The sequence below is a fragment of the Thunnus albacares genome, chromosome 4, assembly GCF_914725855.1.
Source record: "Thunnus albacares chromosome 4, fThuAlb1.1, whole genome shotgun sequence".
NCBI lineage: Eukaryota > Metazoa > Chordata > Actinopteri > Scombriformes > Scombridae > Thunnus > Thunnus albacares.
In genome coordinates, this window is record NC_058109.1 from 20491448 (window position 1) to 20512316 (window position 20869).

Here is a 20869-nt window from a genome sequence, read left to right on the forward strand (position 1 = left end):
TGGGGTTAACAAGAAATAATAGTGTAATGGTAATGCATCCTGAGTAAAAAAGGAATGTGACTGAATCAAGCACAGTATAATACATAGGATTTCAGTTTGGACCTTGACAGATTATCAGTGTGAGTAGTTATTCTTTCACACCACATAGGCTTTAGACATCTTCTTTCAGCCTTTATATTCCCCTTCACTTAACTTGTAACACTGCAGACTGTTTGAAGCAGAAATACTAAAATTACTACCATTTACATCCTACACTTCATTTTTTATTGGAATATTTTCATTAAAACCCTGAGGTTGTTTGTTGCCTGTTTCTAATTTGACTGCAAAAAGTATATTCTAGGTTATAGGTTATAGGTTTGTGAGTTGCAGCAGAACATAAGAAACATCAGTTGGTATTCACTGTCATTTTTCTTTTCCAGTAGTTTTTAAATTTTGCCAAAAGCACAAATTTACTGACTGAAATGCTCATTTATTTTTCAGATCTTCTTTTCCTCCCAATTAAGCACCAAGAGCATTAATAGGAAATCATGGCTCAATCATGACTTCGAGTATAATTAAACATAGCAAAAGATCACTTACTATATCTAAATAAAGCCTATCAGCCTAACATGTGGGGCTTAAGAACCAGACAAGCTCCTACGCCATTAAAACTGATATTGATAGCCTCTTTTCTGTGCTGTCAACAGAGTATTGTAGGAATCAGACACTTTAAAATGAGTCAGAACAGAGCTTCTTAGCACAAGTTTTTTCAAATCAAATTTCAGCCACATTCATTCATACAAATAAATCTGACAGAGATGAGACAATGTGACAATCGGATAATATGAGTTTTCATCCAAAAGCCCTGCGTGCCTTTCTTTACATTTGGGTGTTTTCCTACATGAAAACACCCAAAATGAAAACACACACACAAACAAAATTAAACTATGGTAATACATTACCATTATCAGGTGTTGCGGGTATGGGTGTGATTATTTGTAACTTCCGCGAAACAATCAGAAAATAACGTTTTATTCCTCTCATTCACCGGCTTTCTTGCTACCACTGCTCGCTCTCCTCATACACTCTCTAGCACGCTCAACCACTGCTTCTCTCGCTCTCTCTCTCTGTCTCTCTCTTTCTCTCATCTTTTTTTAAAATGAGTCGGGAAGCCGTCAGCAAAGCTTAACTTTACCTTTAACGTTATCAAACAAAGAGAATAGTCCTCCCCTCTTCCTAGTAATGTTTCTGTCTTGCCTCATGGCAGGGATGACAGCATTACAGGTTGCGTTTCTCCAAAAGTTGATTCTAGTTCAACTTTCTTGCTGCGGCGGCCCTGCGGCCCCCATCCCCGCGGCGGCCCCCATCCCTGCAGCCTCAACGCACAACCCATCTGCTTCGGGCTGGGAGGCTGGTGCTGTGTGCACATTGAAACCATGACGGGGAAAAAGAAAGGGAAAATGTCATTTTCTGTCAATGAAAAATGTAGTCTCCTTGAAGCTTTTGACAAACTGCCAAAAACGAGCCAGTGAGATGCAGCAGTGAAACAAGAAGCACTTGAAACAGCTGTTCTGTATTTTGAAACAGTCAATAAAATTCAGCAAATAGTGAAGCTTCCCTTTTTATTACTTTATATTCATGTAATAAATATACAAATGTCAACTAGACGGTAGTCTGCATGAGGAATTAAGAAAAAGAAAAAAATCAGTTATAATAATCATCCGCTTATAGTGATCAATTTGACCTGGATGGATATGATCACTATAAACGGTTTCCACTGTATAAACCTTAAGTTGGTCAAGGGAATTTAATTTGAGGCTTCTCAAGCATTACCAATTTATTAGGAATGTAAATGTGGCAGCTGGCTTTTACAACAACAGATGCAAGTTTCTACAAAGTTGGTCCCTAATGAAGACATTTTACATATTTCTATATCAACGCCCTGCAAATTTTTGACTGCGCTTGTGTATGCTGACTTTTATAGAAGGACTGAGAGTATGTTTGTAATCTCTAAGGCCAGCCATGAAGCGCTGCATGCAATAAACTTAGACCAAGTACCCACTATATGATACTGTAGAACTAGTTCCTGACCAATTTTCAGATTGTCTTTTCAGTGCCCTGCTGTTTTGACCTTGTAATCTTATCTGGATCAGGTTCAGTTACTTTGAAACATGCTTATTATTTTCCATTTAGCAGCTTTCTAATTATGCTACTCTGGCCGATGATATTTCACCAGTGTCTGTTATCAGTACATGTTTATTTAGTGTAACTGGTAGCTGACTGTAGCTGACAGATTTATCAGCTGCCATTTTAAATAATAATAAGTAACTGCAATCAAATCAGGCCCAAATAAAGATTAGTTTAATTTCAAGGCAGAGACGCAGTTAAAAAAATACCAGACACAAAGCTTTAAGAGCACGTCAGCGGCTGTGCTGCTGCAATAGCTGCTGCATCAAATAAATACTGCATGTTATTATGTTTTTGTAAAAGGAAAGCAGAAATTGTTTTTTAACAGAACCAGCATACTTATAAACCTTTTTATACCAGCGGTTTTAGACCACAAATGTGCAGCACCAAATCTGAAAAATACAGCCTGTAGAAGTGGCCTATGGCATTTCCAAAGGGGAAAACCCACTGTTTGTAAGACCAAGAATAATGTATGCTGAGGCAACCTTATCACGGAAGCTCTGAAAGGCAGCTATTTCATTTTGTTTAATTCACTCTGTGCATGACATTTTTGATTAATTGTAGACTGTCTTGACAGTCTTATGACCTGCTGGCTGAACATTGAATTTCACCCTGTTTGATAGGTGTTGGATCAAAGGTCGTGTTAGATTATGCTTTTCAACACTGTTGTTTCTCTCGTTTCTTGGTCAGAATTTGTATGTATATATACACACACATACTCATACATACATGTGCACATGCACATACATGCATATTCATATTAACCCATAATAATTCTGCACTTGGAGGGAAAAAAAACATTATATAAGTTATACAGTTCACAAAATCAGGCCTTATTGTTGGCACATCAACAGTTATTTATCTCGCTCTGCACAGTGAAGCTCTTCTAGATCACTAATGTACATGTTTTTAAAATTAAAATGAAATTTCATCCTGAAAAATGCCTGCAGAACACTGTGGACATTTTTCCAAGATGGAGCCACCATGTGGTGCATATACTCAAGGTCTTAGTTGTAAGTGCTACATTATGTAAGGTAATACCCTCCATAGATTCAGATTTCTTACACTGAAAAATACAAAAACAGATTTCCCCTACTTTTAACACAAAACAGTAACATTGTGCCCGAGAACATCAGAACAATTACAGAGACCTCCCAGAATAAAGTCAGTGGGTAACCATTTAAAAGGAAAGAAAAAAAGTTACCTCCCTTATTCCCAGTCAATTCACATATTGTTCTGTGTGGTTTCCATTCTTTTAATGTTGGGATGGTCTCCTAAACTACTGAAGCTTTTCTCTCATGTCTTCATTGGTTTTCCCTCATCTCTGGCATCTGCTTGTTGCCATGGAAATGCCTTCAGTATGTTCTCCTCCAAGCTGGAGCCCGGGTCCTCTCTAGTGGTGGTCACCCAAAGTCCCCACACCCTCAGCTCCCGTGTGGCCTCCTGCGTGTCCTTGTAGGTCCATGGACCGGTGCTCCAGTGAATTTGAATCCTTGTGAATGGAGTCGGGAAGCAAATGCCTTTCTTTTTGAGTGCTTTTTTAATACCCTGTAGGCTCTGCAATTCGCCATCACCTCATAGGCATAATCATAATCGAGGAAAAAATCAGCTCGTTATTTATTTAAGTTTCTTCCTCCAAGCAAACTTCAGGACGGTTTCTTTAACGTCAAACTGCAGGAAGTTTCAAACAATGGATCACGGAGTAGAATCAAGTCCTGGATTCCATGTCAAAGCTCTATGAAGGCTTTGTATTTGGAGGGATATACTGTAGGGTAGCGAGAGCTCAGTGGTCAATAAGTTTTCCACAAACTTGATCATTGAGTTGCCCTCGGAGTCCTCAGTCACACCATGCATCCGAATGTTGTTTCCTCTGGATTTGCTTTCCTGATCTGTCTCTTTTTCCCCACAGCCTGCATTGTTCTTTCAACAGACATAGCAGAGCCTCTTTGGTTACAGCACTGCTTGCTTCACATCTGAAATGCGCTCCTCCACCTCGGTGATAGCCTGGCCTTAAGCTTGGATTGTTGCCCCGACCTCAGATAGCTTCGGGTTAAGCTTGTGTTTTTGATTTTTTTTTTTTTTTTTTTAAGCCATTAGACATCTGAGAGAAATGTTATTCCCAAAACCTCTCTCTACTTTTTAAAATCAGTTCATACACCAAGTTGGTAGGTGTATTACTTCCATATGCAAATAAAATCCAATAATTCCACCTCAGCATGTCAGACAATCTGAATTGATTACACAGAATTGAATACACATGGTTAAGGTTGCTTGATGATAGTGACTTGCTAACCGTGGTGCACAGAGATACACAGTGAAAACCAATGAAACAGAAACTGCGTAACACTCATGACACGTTTCAGTAACAATGGAATGGTCATTTTCTTATCTGTAGTATGGAAGTCTTTTTATTTTGAGTGCCGATGGAGCATTGCACATGAATGATAGGACCAATTACACAGTGCATGCCCCACATTGATCTCACACAGCAACACATCATGTGTCTGTGTGTACTTGAGGCACAGAGAGAGAATGGGGAACTTGGCAACATGCCAGCAGGCTGCCTTTCCATGTCCTTGCAACGCAGCTGGACTAGCAAGATCACGCGAGAATCCATCTTGTCAGGCTTCAAGCTATTAGCTTGTGTCCGAACCACTGGTGGTTCAGACCAAACAGCTTCTCAGATCCAACTTCCTCATAAGGTAAGATGGTGATAGACAGTGATAAAGAGATGGTTCATCCAATCACCTGACAAGTGTTTTTTGAAAATGCCTGCCCTTTTCCAAACAGTTTCCATGGACAATTGCTCAGGTGGCTCTATATAACTAACCATCTAGCACGTCAGGTTAACCTTTCCACACAAAGCTACAGATTTGTGGGATAGTAGTTTTTCATCCGTAACAAATGTAGTATTGCTGCTAAGTCACAATTACTTTGGAAAAACTCACCTGTAACTCAGTTCTACAATATGCCCACAATGGAATTGCTTGTCACACAAAAATAACGGAGCATAAATCATCACCTAATCTGAGGTTATAGTTCACCTGACCCAACAAGTGTGATCTTGCCATTATTATACTTTAAGGATGATGAGCCTCATGTGTTTATGATGACCTCCTACTAGCTGATCTGCCTTGGCGACTCCACTTGCAGAGCCACTAGTAGAATGCACACCTGGCAGTACCTCATTAACATCCTACTGTTCTGGGAGATATGACTGGCTCTGGAGGGAATCTCCACAAACCAAACATTCTTAATATTCGTGACGCAGTTGCAGACTCTTACTGTGAACTAGAACATTTCAGCATTTGGCAGTGCATGAAATCCACTGTGTGGCCACTACCTGAATGTTACTGAGAGTTTTATCTGTATACATTTTTTATTCATTAATCACAGTGAAATACAGACCAAGTAATGTGTTTTGGTTTCTGTTTAATTTCGCTTTTATGCTCAACCCTCTCTTTTACACTCTCTTTCCTCTCCCTCACTCTCTCCTTAATATTTTCTCTCACATATTTTCTGATGCAGTTAGGCTTTTAGTTTTATCTATTTTCTTAATTTAGGAACTAGCCATAAGGAAATACAAAGTAAAGTTGTTTGTTTAGTTTCTCTTTTATGCTCACCCTTCTCTCTTTCTGCTATTTTTTCTCACTTGTTTTCCAATGAGGTAGTGAGGCTTTTAATTGTACTTTGGGATGATAAATGGAGAGAGAGATCACGCCTGAACCAACACATGCTGATTCTCAGAGATATAAATCCATCAATGGACTGTATTTTGCAACAGGAGACCCCCCTTTTACTGTCTTTGCAGAGGGTGCACTGATGCGGTATGAAATGGGCAATTTCGCCCGTTAGGTGTACCATAAATTCAGAGGTGTCTGACAGCAGTCTTTCAAATGCAGATGTGGTTGTATGTGATGTAGTTAGTGCTGCATTGTCTGGTTTTATATTAGCTGCAAATGGAAAAGGTGGAAGAATTTTACAATATAGGATGCAAGGGAGACATATACAGCTGGTGAGATCTCATTGACTGACAGCATGAAAGGGGAGTTCTGCTCTATGTAGTTTGGCCTGTCATGAAGCGTTTGCCTCTGGCAGCCTCACACATCTATTGCCTCTAGCTCGAAGTCAGGCAGAGAAATGAGGATTTGTTTTGGAATAAGGTGGTGTGAAAAATACAACATCTACATTTTTATACTCTTTAGAAGCAAGCGGCAACCTTCAGGGCTGAAAAATGAAGCCAATGCGGAAGTGCCAAAAACTGCAGTTCCCCAAATGGCCACTTGAGGCTGGCTCCAAAAGTGAGTCAATCCCAATAGACCCCCATGTTAAAATGCCCAACTCTACAGCAGAAATAAACATGTTTACAGCCTGGTACAAAAAACATTTTTGGTCTCTATAGCTAATTTCTCCTTTCATGACAACTGTACAGGGGGTGAATTTTTTTTTTTATAACTCATCCGTATAAATTTTATTAAGTCGTAAAGTTATGCATAATTAAGGACGTGGCTGCTTTGAGTGACAGGTCGCTAGGTGCTAGGTGGCTTGTTTCAGCAACCAGGCTTCATTCAGCTCAACCTCTTTGCCTATTTTGGATTAGCTTGGAGTTAGGCGGAGTCGGGCACTGCTAAGATGGCGACGGGCGGAGCCACCCACTTTGAGCTTCAAAACCACTCTTCAGAAACCAGTCGGTGACATTGCGATGGCTACGTCCATATTTTTCACAGTATATGTTTAGAAGTAATATTCTGGGCCATAAGATTTCTCAGGCATTTCATTGATCTTGTCAAGGCATGGCTTTGCCAATGACATTTGGTCTGTAGGATATGTGATAAATACGCCTGTTCATATGAGTCTAAAACAATATATATTATTCATAGATTGAGGAACACCACAGTGTATTTAGAATCGGTACTCTGTTGACAGGGCAGGTACTCAGGTAAAAACCAATGCAGTAATATTGTTTTATAGAAATAATGTGTTGCTACAGTAAATCCTCTGTATCAGTAAAAATTGTATATTACATGGTGTCTTTTCTTTTTCTTCTCTTCCTCTTTCTCTCCTTGCAGTTCTATTTCAGATATCTTTGGTCCAGAGCCTGCCAGAAACCTAGAGTAAGTGATTTTCCTGTCATTGCTATTGTCCTAGAAAACTAATGTAATATTTGTTTTTTGCTGTGCCAGCTGAGAAAACAAAAGATAGAATTTCTTGTAATTAATTTCGAAAAACATTGGCTCATGGGTCATAATACATGTGTACATACAAGTGTAAGCTAAAAGAAAACATGACACCATAATTGCTTCAATTAAATTCAAAAGCTGTGTGCATGTGAAGGGACATTATAGTGTTTCTCAAGTACTGAGTATATTGTTGGATTGTGTGGTTTCTAGTATGGTCACAGACATTATCTGCAGCAATAAACACTCTAATGGTGTTGGCCTGGTCTCTATCTACGGGGGGTGGGTCAGCTTTCTGGAATATGGTGGGGAGAAGGACTGCCATTGCCAGTCAGTTTTTGCTTCACAGACTCAGGTGATGCCCTTTCAAATACATAGGCATGTCTAATGAAGCAATTTCCAGAGTCATAACATTTCTTGGATTTGGTTTAACAGCATCAACACAAAGTCTCCATCTGTTTTGCCACTTTTTGTCCAGAGTTGCAACAATTTACTGGGAAAACATAATCTTCCTGCACAGGGGAGGTGAATGATATGGGATTGATTTCAAGATCTGGCCTCTCATTTGTGTTCAATCATTGCCACATGATGATGCTAGCTGCAGGGTAGCATGTGCGCGAACTGTAGCTAACATAAAAAAAACAACTAGCACACTGACAAAGCCTTCTGGGTGGAACTTACTTTTTTGAATTTATGTTTCACACGGTCCAAAACATTGAGTGTAAATAGACTTTATTCCAGTAATTACACTGTAATTATTTGTTTCATAGGCCAAACTGAACAAAACAGTTAATTTACTGAGGTGAATGTCTTCCACCGCACAGTTTAGGACATACATATGTACTGTCTAAATGCCCCTACGTCTACACTGTATATCTGTAGTTGTACTTTGCTCTGCATGTTTATATTATAAGATGGGGTTGATGGGTTGAGTATGTAGGTGAATCTTATTTCTGTGACCATTTTTAATAATAATCTTCCCCTGATGTACATGAGGATTCTACTCACGCTGACATCCATCTTTTTCTGTCCAGCTGTCTGTTAGAAGTCAAAGGATCCTTTGTGGGTGTATGCCTGTTTTGTCAGAGTAGAGAATTAGCTCTAGCACAAATGGGATCCATACCATGAATACGTCTGTCTGCGTGTTCTGTGACTTGCATAGTTGTATCAGGTGAAATGAAATGTTTCTATTGGTTTGTCGAGATAAAAGATTTTTGATTAATTTTGGGGTATTATTATATGTGGTGGAGTTTCTAAAATCTGGATCTCATAAAATAATGTCTTGACATTCTTCCCCTGTAATTGCTTTCGACCAAGATTACCATAATTTTGTTAAGAGGCACTTATTTTTGGCCTGGAACCACAGCAAAACAAGAAGAGCAGCAAAACCAGCAGCACTGTATGTCCTTGAGCCTGCATTTGTAGATGTTGCTTTTCACTTGAGGCTTAAAGTTGGACTGTGTGTACAATCAGTTGTGCCTGTTCCTTTTGTGATGACGTACTGTTTTTCCTTTAGAAAGTTTAGGAAAGTTACTTCTTATCAGCAAGAGGCAGCAAGATAGCCAGCAGTTATGTTGTCATGAAATTGTTGTCAAATAGGCCGTTTTTCTTGTAGTTGGTTTCAGCTTTGCTCCTGATGATTGTTTTGACAACTTAACCTTCCCGGATAGATTATTTTATCCAATTAAACTGTCAGAAACAAGAGTTATGTCAGCAATAAATTCAATTGTCCAGGGGTAGAGGTTGTCATATTTTGAACAAATTATAGCTATGACAAGTGGGCTTAATAATCAGACATAATATATGTTTGGCAGACTCTCTGCATTCTGTTTTATTCTTTTTTTTTCTGTACCATTTTGGTACTCTGCTATAACTGCTCTCATCTCATTTAAATGATTCAGACAGTGTGTTAAGCCAGTCACACATAGCTCTTTGCCCCAGAGGACTCACATAAACAACTGACCCATAGCTCATTCAGTCTTGTGGTGCTAAACTAACTCTTGCCATCGGAAGGGCAAGTACAAATAACAGGCTGTTATATGTAAAGTATATACGTTTTTAGTATTCTAAACTGATTCAGATGATACCATGTTTGTTTCTATTACACAGGCAGGTCTGTTTTAAGGATATTTCACATACAGATTGCTTTACTGTCACACTGCTGACAAAATAACAGAAGCACATACATGCATCTGAATGTCATTTCACCCTGTGTTTGTTGTGGGTAATCAAGGCTCAGTTCTTAATCTCTCTCTGAACGATCTTGAGGCAAAGTCCAAACCTGCCAGCGTTCACTCCTAATGTCAACATTCCACACAGCGCTTTTCTGCATATCGTCATAGTGTACCAGAAGTATTGGGCCTTGAGATGCCTCATCAACTCAATAGGAGAAAGCCAATTCTACACTTGCAACAAGTGTGAGAGGAAATTTTCTTTTCATCTGGGAAGACTTTATCTCTATCCTCCAGCCTGTACCAGACTCTGGCAAAGATGACAATTTAACTGATGATTGTTTTAGTCATGATTCATGCTTGCGTTGTGGCCAACCGCCTGCTTTCCGGCAATCCACTATACTTATATATTTCTCTATCCATCTACTACCCACATGTGGACTTCTGACCCAAATTCCAGTGTTGGAATTTTGTTTTTCCAGCCTAAACGATCAAGAAAAAGACACATAGGACCTCGTCACTGGCTGGAGGGTGATTCATCTATGGTATAATCAGCTGAAGCTTTAAGGGGTTCCACATGTAAGACACTGTGGTTTTAGGGCTCCTCTTTGGTTTCTTAGACATGTTATCTAACCATTTCCTGTGGAGGAGATCTCCGTCCACCAGTTTATGTCAGGTGATTACTTCACCTAACACAACATCCTGAGCTGCAGAGCAACAAATATTGATGTGGCAATAGGTAATCTATAAGGAGAAAACAAGTTATTTAGTAACAAGGAGTACTCGGTCCAGCTGTGTTTCTCTGGCAACAGTGAAGTTTCCTTTAGAATAAAAACAAGGAATTGTGTGTGTGTGTGTGTGTGTATGTCATCCCGAGTAAATGAGAACAAACATGGTTTAATAAATGGTGTCAGAAAAATGTAATAAAATACTGTGATATGCATCATCTTTTAATTTAGAATGACTATGATGAAAATGTCTAAACACTTGTTTATTTTAAATGGATCACATTCAGTGTGTAATGAGTCCATGAGTTTCATTTACCTTGTACATTTTACAAGATTTTGACAAGATCTTTGGAAATTCCATTCACTGTATTGTTTAGGAAAGGGATAGAATTTGTGTTGAGATAATCATGCATTATCTTAGTATCAATATGTGATAATATTCAGTTAAATATTCAGAATTATTGATGCTACAACTTCCCAGCCTTCCACACAGTAACGCCGCTTTATCTTTATTGTCAACATTTTTTTGAGGATGTGGTTGTCTTGCTTTAATCAACTTTATTAGAATTGTCAATGGATAAAATCAGTCGGGGGTTCAGTGTTTACGTCCAGTGTGTGCACAGAATTTGTATGTTTTGCCTGTGCTGTAAGACAGATCCAAAATTTGTAGGTTAAGTTAACTCAATGTTCAAGATAAATAAAAACTTGCACTCTGGCCGGTTAAAGTTAAGTTGATCTAACTTTTTGAAAACAATTGACTTTTTACTGCTACAAAGCAAAATAAGTTGTTCATGTTCTGGTGAGAAATCAGTTATTTCAGCCACCCAAGTGTCAAAATGGAAAAGTTATTTTCTGTCACTTTGCTGGATGAACAGGCACTAGTGCAAAAGCTATGTTAGCAAAAACATTCATTTTTCCTTTTAATTGGACGGCAAACGACATTTGTTATATCTAAGTGATTTTTACTGGTGTGAGCAACCACTTGGTCCATTGTAATGTATTTGCTGGAGGGGTGTCAAGGAGCCTGCTGCTCAAGATAGAGTGAAATAATTTTTCTATCACTCTCAGCAGCATGACAATCAAGTATGAATGCACCCAGGAAATGCATCGACAGTGTGCAGAATTTACACCATCTCCACTGCATTAGTTGGTCAAAGTAAAAGGGCTTTTGGTGTTAATTGACTGCATGAACTGCTGGTTACACTGAAGCAACTGAAGGCAAATAGGCTGTTACACTCCTCATTTGCCACATGTGCTGGGACTATTTTTGGAGCCATGGTAGATTTAATCCACAGAAAATGGTAATGGTTAAAGTAATCATTTTGGCTGATTCCTCGCCAGAAAATAACTGAAGTGTAGAACTGATTAAATTGTATGGTTTTATTCCTCTTCTCAAATCCGTCTTGCCTGTTTTCTCAAGATACACACCCAGGTCTGTTGGTGGATGGCAGGAGAGAAGAAGGCGAGATTTAAGTGCCTGCTGGAATCCCTTGGAAGACCGGGTAGCGGAGGACTGGAGTGAGGATGTTAGTGTGGGTTGACATAAAGGTTTAGCACATTGCTGATGAAGTCTGTTAGTCACAACAAAATGTTTTTAAAATAATGTTGTCTCTTGTGTCCTTTTGTGCTCCAGCAGCTGTCAGAGACTAAAGTGTTCACCTCCTCATGTGCACCTGCTGCTGAGAATCACATCACACCTGTGCAGAGGTAAACAGCTGGCTCATTTACAGTGTGATACATATTTTATGCACCATAATTTCACAAATTACTACTATAAATGCTTGGTAGTTTCAGTTCTCTCTGTTTTAAATTCTCTCAGTAACGACAAAGTAGCTTCACTTCTGGGTGGTATGTGTTACATAAATGTAATGTAAGAAGACTGTTTGCACCCGTAAAACTGTAGATTAAAAAAAATATGCAAGTCTTTATAGCTTTAAGATGATCCTCTGAGGCTCATTTGCTGATTCATATTCCAGAAGTGAACATCACGGTTGGTTGGTGATTTACTGCTGTAAGCTTTTTTTTTTTTTTTTTTTTGGTATTCATAGATTGTGTGCAGAAGCAGAGTAGCTGACGTTGAGTTAATGTATATAGTTAGTGTGGAGCGGTGCAATAAAAGCAAGGATGTCTCACTACAAAATAGGACATTACTTTTCTCTTAAAGCCTTCAGGACACAAAATTAAGGATACATCATTACTGTTTTTAAAAGAAATTTAGCATATTTCTGTTCTCTTCCATTCAGAAATTTCTAAAGGGTTTTCTTCTTCTTTCATAGAGTCACAGAGAGGACTGCCTTCAAAAAGCGAACATCCAGCTCCAGAGAAAGTGATGCCGTTTCATCCATTCTGGGAAAACGCCGCCGTAAAATGTAAGGAGAGATGGAAGACTGGTGAAGGAGAGAGAGAGAGAGAGAGAGAGAGAGAGAGATCTCTCGCTTACTAAATCAGTGCCAGTAAACCTTTGACTGACTTTCAAGCAAGTCAAGGTGTTTTTTTTTTTTTTTTTTTTATGCACATTCCTGTCTGGCATTTCTTTATGATACTCTGAAGTTGCACTGTTTATTGCATGTGTTTTGGTAGTAATACATTTTTAACTGTCTAAATAATGTTTAACATAATTTGTAGTCTTGTGATCTATGATGACCTTTAGCCTTCAGTATTTCATTAGATTATAGAAATCCTCTACCTCAAGAGTAAAAGGACTATAAAATCAATACTTGAATTTGTTTCAATGCAATTAAGTGTTTTTGAGATTTGGTTTGGTATTTTTTGATTTAAAGTAGACATAAGTAAACATCATTTGTACAGCTTGTAGCCAACCTTTCAATATCCAGTTTTTTTTTGCTGCTTGTAGTTTTAATACTACATTATAAAATTTTTATTTTTTATTTTACTTTATTCCACTCTTTGTATCTGTTACATGCTTTAAGTCCATCGTAAAATCCAGTTTAAACTGAAATAAACCTGTAAGCAATCAGTAGTTTTGTATAAGAAGATGATCATATGCAAATTATGTTTCAACATTAACTGCCCCTGTAGTCACAAATAGATGTTTGAATTTTTGTACACTGTGTACAGATCAAAACTTTTGGACTTTGTTTCTGTTGTGTACTTATTGAATTAGCAAAAAATGCATAAAACTGCACTTTTTTCACCGAATGACTACATATATGCGTCTTTGCTTGCACATTAGGACTTTCCCTCATATTTGGGTTGTTGTTTGGCCAACTCAAATTCAGAGTTAAGTCACTTGGGGTTCCTCTGTCATTTCCAATTTCAAAGCATGCAAAAAATCTGTAGCTTTCAAATGGATTGTTTTCTTTGAAAGAAAAGTAAGCAGGGTCAGTTTAATTTAATAAACCCCAGGTCAAAGCAAGCAAGTGTGTAAACACTTTAGAGGGGGAGGTTGTGTTTATGTATATGTGCATGGGAGAGTGAGCAGGAACACATTTGGGACCCAACCTTGATTGAAAACAGAGTTTGCCCGGAGCCTGGACAGAAACATGCTGCTTCTGACTCACTTGTCTTTCCCCTCAGACCAAGCAGGGTCACACTGACAGACATCACTGGACTCATATCAGTTCTTCTCGTTATACCACACACCTCAGATCCCATTGCGTCCTGACGTCTTTCCTTTACAATGGTGCTGTTTGTTTCCGACTTAATTAGCAGGGATGTGTCTTGCTTGAAACCACAGAAAAGTACCAATTGGATAATGATCCCTGGCTTAAAAGCAGTAAAGCAGGCAGTGATATCATTGATTCTATACACATACTGTCTCTGGGAAAGATCCAGAGACTGTACCCTTTTACTTTGTCTGTCTGGGTGACAATGTTGAAAGAGAGATTTGTCATGTGTCCAACACAAAGTGCAATGAATTTTAAACCTCATAAATCTGTGTAATGATATCCCTCTCTGATCCTTATCTACATTTGCTCATTTTCCAAATGCCCTGTTACAGCCGTGACAGCCTTTTGTGACCGGCAAAACCCCTCCTAAGAAGGGATGACCAATCTGAATGTCATGGTGAGGGATCAGTGAGACTGTTTCGAGAGGGCAGAGTAGCAGACCAACAGGGCAAATTAACCCACAGAACCGACTGTTCTGCATGAACTTCTCTGACTGCAGCTCTCATTAAGCTCAGCCTCAAGGACAAAATGGCAGCAGTGTTAACAAGCCTTTTAGGCTTAAAAACCTTTTTTCTTAAAACAAATGAAATGACTAATTTCACTTGAATGAGGAATTACCCAGAGGCAAGTATGTAGAGTTGCCTCACATTTAGAAATGCCAGTGATTTCTTTTTTTCTGGAGGAAGCAATTTGCCCAGTTATAGAGACCAAAAACATTCTTCATTTTTGCTTCATTATCTCTGCCAGACATAAACCTGGAGGAGATCATGTGTGGTGTCCATGTGTCCATCTGTCCGTAGCTAATGTCGCATACTACCAGACCCATCAGCCCAATATTTTTTGTGCACCTTTATGACTGTATGCTCAAGGACCTCTCGTGGTCGCAGTGATTCACAGTTGTTGAAAAACCTGTTTTATACCACCATGACTGCTGACTCCTCACTCCTCTCAACTGGCCAGTTTGGGGCAGCAAGTGAGAAGTTTGGACTTATCTTCCTATTTATTGTTACCTTATTAAGTTTATACAGTTAGGTGAACCCATGAGGATGCTCAGTTACAATACCATTACACTATTCTATGCATCTTAAAGAAAACTGAGACAATACATGCCACCACACACACCTGGTGGAGATCTGCGCTCTGAGTGCATTTTCTTTCTTTTTTTTTTTTTTTTTTTTGGTGTTTATAGTCTTAAATGTAAAAACAACAAATGAGAATTACTGTGGTATCAAAGGATCATATGCTTTTGCTCTTATATTCATATTTATTCAGTTGCGCAAAAAAAGGACATAGATCAAATACAACACAATTGTGCAGAATGTAAATGACACCTTAGGGGGCTTATAAGGGGCTCTTTGCCCAAAAATATTTTAAAGGAAACAATTCTTGGGTAGTAAATAAAACAAAACACACAAAATCTCCAGACATTCAAACATGTTTAAGATTTATATAAAACACTGTTGCTTTGAATAATAATTTATCTAATATGGATTTTCCAAAGAAGAAAGGTTTCGATTACCTCATTATAATCTTTAAAGCTCCCCTCCAGACATTTTTTAGGACATAAAAATCCTCTGCTTGGAATGACAAATTGTTGGACATTTTTGAGTGGAGGAGGACTTTAAAAACAGCTTCTCTCTGTTCTGATTGATCAGTGTAGCTTAAAACAAGCAGCACACTGCACTGGTATAATTAAAGGAAGGTTTGTGAAAATAGGTTTTACTTTCATTAAAAACAAGTGATGTCAAGCATTATCTTCCAATATAGAACACTGCAACTTACTTTTGTATGTGACACATTCTCTTGAAAATCTACCACCTATTCTTATTTCTCTCTTTCAAAAACTATTCATTTTGGCTGAAAATTAGAAATTCAAAATAATATGTGAGGAAGAGACATAACAAATACAATTCATGGTAATTGATTCAATCCAGGCACACATTTGGCTGCGTGTCAAACTTTTTTGACAAGTGTGCTACACTTTTTTTTTTTTTTTTAATTTTCATGACATTTTAATCCAATGCTACTATTTTACCTTGGCTTTCCTTTTTAAAATGCAACATCAAACCTAGTATGTGTAAAGTAACTGCATATTTTAAAAGATTTTCCATCTGCTATACCAATTGGAAAAACCAAAAAATGGTTTTGGCAGGATATTGTATATGTTGGACTTGTCAAATATAGCTTAGATAGAAATTTGAACACAGAGAACTAGAATTTATTGAAATAGGGCCTGCAGTTGTTGAAACTGAATGTTATTAGTCAAGCTTATATCTCTCAATTATAGTCTCAATGGGCATTATAATGCCCACATTATGAGATAGTGTATAAAAACCACTGTATCCAAACATAGACCCTAGTAATGATAAGGAAAAACTCAAATTAAACACAAGCAAAACAAAGAAAATGAACATCAACAAGAATGTTGAGACTGAAGGTTCATTCTTGATCTTGGAAATATCAGCTTAACCATAAAATCCTCTACACTGAATCTCAATCTCATTGCCGTCTTTTGTGGATGCAGTTTTCCAGTTGACTAACTCACTCACGTACCACTTCAAGAATGCTCTTGAAATCTTGCAAAAAAGTCTTGCAAGTCAAACCATGAATTGTTATTGTTTACCACCAGTTTTTTGGTTTTGTTTGTTTGTATAGTTTGAAGGAGACAACAGACGAAGTAGAATCATGCTGTCACATCACATGTGAGGAAATACTTGAGATGACCAAGTGGAATTTTGTAAATGGATAACAAGTCCTGAGCTGAGCCTGGGAAATTAAATGTCTTGAAGATGTGCTGTATTTACTGCTACCACATGCTTTGCAAAGGTGACCCCAGGCCAGGACAGGTTAACAAGGCAAAACACACAGTATGTGGACATTGGGGTTGTTGAGGTCACCAAAAACAATGATCATTAAGATCTGGTTAAAGTTCATCTTCTTCACATCAATATTTTGGTCTACTGGTCTCTATTATAAAGTTGTGGCCACTGGTGCGGCCATGTCACCAGACCTCATTGACTGAAATATCACCAAAACTAGTAAGAATGATGACCTGAACTAAAAACAAAACAAAACAAAACCCAGGCTGTAAAATGAAAGGTATGTTCCATTATGAGATTTACTTCCAGGTTGCTGATTATATCAGCACTACAGTATTCTTTCTAAACTTGTGGCACATCAAAACCTTTGTAGAAAGATCTAATCTGAACAAGATGCAAGGCTGTGGGTCTCTTTTTCCTTGAACCTTACTGAACTTTAGTTACATAATAGTTTTTTAGTTTAGTATGAAATATAATTTAACTTGAACTGTTGTTCAACTAAAGCAGTAGTTTCCAGCTCCATTCTTCAGGATGCAGAGCTGTGATTGTTTTCATCCTTTCAATCGAAAAGGAAATGATGATGGAGATCTCTGCCAAATGAATGCAAATAACTACCTGGTCGAATGAAACGCCTGCAGCACTGGCAAGTTCATGTTCACCGTAACAGACTTGAAGACACAGTAGGAGACACAGATAAAGGAGTTTTTGTAGAAATCTGCCAAAATCTATAATTAACTGAATCTCGCCAGACAGACTTTGTCCATAATAAACATCAGCAGATGTGTTATTTGGGAGACTGAATTGATCTGTTCACATTCCTATTTCATCCTGTACTTTCTTTGACATCTTATTGTTTTGGAAGGACCCATTGTACAGTCTTTATGCTGACTTTGGCCATTATTGAGCTATTTGACAGCTCCCAGCATCTTTGCAGAGTTTTCAAATAGGTTAGAGATTGGTTTTACTACTAAAAATCAGACTAATATGCAGGCCTCTGTCATGCTTAAGTCAAGTGTATACCTGCTTTATATTTTGCCCGTGGTAACTTTAATGAATGTCATCGATCAGTTGCAAAGTATGCAAAATAATGATAGACCTTAAGAGCCCTCCTGAGAACACTTTGTTGTCATCTTTCAAAGAGTGAGCACTTTGATAGAGAGATGCAAATCCTCTGCAATCCCTGATATACTTGTCTAGAACAACACCGACAGAATGATTCAAGTTTAGGATTTAACACATTGCTGTCAGAAAGATAGAAATGCTACTATATTGGGCTGACAGACTGAATTACAGTCATTTACAGTATCAAATAGCTTGTTTGCTACATACAGCGACAGGGTGCTATATTATATACTGTGGAAACAGCTCATAGTTATTTGCAACTTCAGTAATCATTGGTCACAAAAGCTGCAAACGATAAAACATCAGAAAATTGTAGCTTTTTAAAAAGTAGCCCAGCTCTAGTATTCATCTGTGCCATATACTGTACATATAGTGTTTCTGTTTACTTATGTTATTTTATTAAAGAATGTATATTGTTTGATGTATTGTAAAAATGACTGAAGTATTTACCGGTGTCTTCCTGTCAAAGCTGGCTAAATTCTTCTGCTCTGAGTTCAGTGTTTGATTTAATTCCACTTAGAAGTCTAAGGCATCTCAAACTTTGATTGTAAGATGTTCAAATAGTAGATTGCATTAAGATAACTGGACAAGCTACAAAGTATGTGGACACACCTTCCTCACTGTTTAAGCCTTGTCATCTACTGTGAGCACTGACTGAGCTCCGTTCAAAAGCCTTTCATTTGATGAGAATAAAACATTCAGTCTGAATTGTTTTGACATGGCCATCCAACTGAAGGATCCCAGTTCTCCTTTCATGAGTTTACAGTTTGATATAAAATGCTCACTGCGTCACACAACTTGAATCTATGCATTTAATTACCATGCCAGATGGGAGCATGGCAATTTAGTTAATTGTTCTCCAGGTAAGGGTAGGATCCCATCAATGGTGCAATTGCAACACAGGCATGTTTTAATGATTTAATGTGGGCTGACAGATGCTGGATTCGAGCAAACTGTTGAACAAACACACAATTTGTCTGTGATTTGGTGAATTCAATCTGTTGTTGTGGGTTTGAGAGCAAAGCACATAAATACCTTTTAGAACAGATACATACCTTTATCTAATGTTCCTATTAATGTAACATGATGTGATGCCCCACTGTAATGGTACATGGCTAAATTAAACTATGTGTAGATGACTGTAGAAGTTATACAAGGTGAAGAAACCTAGCTGCACGTACACCACCGCTTGGAATAATGTGTCCTATTTAATATGCAGGTTTCTTTGTGTGGGTTTGAAGAGATGATCCTATTAGGTTCCTCTATCAATCCTGAACAGGATACTGTTCAGAGATTTGTGTAGGTTTTTGCAACAAAATGACTATTGTTACACAGGCAGTATTGAGAAATTTGCATGAATACACTAGAGGATCCCTCATACTGAAGTGCGATTATGCAGTTTTCCCTTAGATAACAAAAACAAAGTCTGCCATCGATGTTTGTCAAATCCCTTTGAATTCACTTAAATGCTCTTCTGCATTTGTGTTCTTCTTGAGTGGCATTCATTTAGCATTAGATGTGATTATATTTTGAATTTATATTCTTCATGCATCAGTCATTTTAGTTCTGCACTGGAGTAAAGCATTGGTTCAGTAGGAGTTGGGTATGTCATTGAATGCCAAAAACTGTGCTCATAGTGAGATTACGTCACCGAAATAGTATGAATTTTGTTAAAAAAAATCTTGATATTGATACAGATACTAGAGTCAGTTTTCCGGGCAATTAAAATAATCTTGTAGTTTTTCCAAGCCTTGCTTGTATACTATTGAAGCCAGTGTACTGCATCTGGTGCCTAGTTTTGTGATATCTGAGTCAGCCTAATGAGTGCTCAAATCTAATTGCTCCTCTGGGAGAAGTAAAAGTTTGCTCAATAGAATTATAAACCCACATTTTTGTTTATGGACTTAGAGAAATGTGAATGGGTCACTCAACAGCAGGTTGCGTAATCATTTGAGAGACCTCCTTTTGGCTGGAAAAGTAGACACAAACATCCTGCAGCACTTCAGTGTCATCTGGGCAGGACACTGAATACCCATCTGCTCTGGTTCTGTTGTGCTGTAGCCGACTTTGTGCTTTGACCTCTGTATGGAGAAAAGCAAGCAAAAAAGAGAACTTACAGAGATCAATAGAGTATATAACTACAGATCACTTCCCTTTGGTGTATTTATGCCTGGAGTGTTGAAGCAGTATAGAATAACCCTGCATTCAAACTCACATTTTCATGTGTGTTGTGGTTTTAACTGCAAATTCAATCGAAGGTTAAACAAATCTTCTACCACTAGAACATTTTTTATTTCTTTATATTTTTTATCTTCTCGTTCAGGGCTGGTTAGTCAGTGCTTGTTATCAAGGATAATATCATGTTGAGAGACATCCTCCAGACGAGAGGTTAATTAGAGGTGAAAAACATTATCATCAAGGCTTTTTTTTTAATTGAAACATGACCGGTTCTTACCTCCTATAATCATAATTAATTTTGAGATGAGCCCTCATGTATCAAGCCTCTTACTTGAATCCCACCCCGACAGGTGCTGTAAAGTGTATTAAATCCATATCAAGTGCAGTTAAAGCTGTTCATTAATAAGCTTTGCTCTCCTGTGAAAACCATGTATCTCCAAAACATAAACCTTTCCTGAGCTAAGAAAAACAGCCCTGTTTTCCACTTTGTGTCATAGTTTTTCTGATAACGTAGTTGGTTTTTTACTGCTTTATTTAGCTTAAAGTCATAATTTTCATGAACTTAAACCCAACCAGGTAGTATTTATGCTCTGCATTTTTTTCAGCAATAACCATTTGATGTATTGATATTCAATAATTACCTTATCTCCATATAGTAATTTTCATTGTTGGTGGCAGAGTCTGCCATTCTTGTGCTGGATTCAAATTGGCTTCACATGCATGATGGATTCACAGGGCAATCCAGCATAATTTTATCTCATTGATATCAGCGTCACTGTTCACTCTGCTAATGCTGTATCAGAGCTGTGTTAAGTTACTGCTAATGCAAATCAAACATTTCCTTCTGCTGCAGTATTTATGTATTTGTCATGTGTTTGT

The 20869-nt window shown here is 38.0% G+C and overlaps 1 protein-coding gene across 4 annotated transcripts in view; it reads left to right on the forward strand.

Annotated features, from left to right (window-relative positions):
* rad18 (RAD18 E3 ubiquitin protein ligase) overlaps positions 1-13401 on the forward strand; it is a 35808-nt gene extending 22407 nt beyond the window's left edge. The window contains exons 12-15 of one of the 4 annotated variants that reach the window (XM_044349678.1): positions 7236-7280; positions 11663-11774; positions 11876-11949; positions 12519-13401. In XM_044349678.1, coding sequence (XP_044205613.1) covers positions 7236-7280; positions 11663-11774; positions 11876-11949; positions 12519-12615 — 328 coding nt within the window. In that variant the 3' untranslated portion in view covers positions 12616-13401. The remainder of the gene's footprint in view (positions 1-7235; positions 7281-11662; positions 11775-11875; positions 11950-12518) is intronic. The other 3 variants (XM_044349679.1, XM_044349680.1, XM_044349681.1) reach the window with 3 other exon arrangements.
* Positions 13402-20869: the final 7468 nt, after the last annotated feature.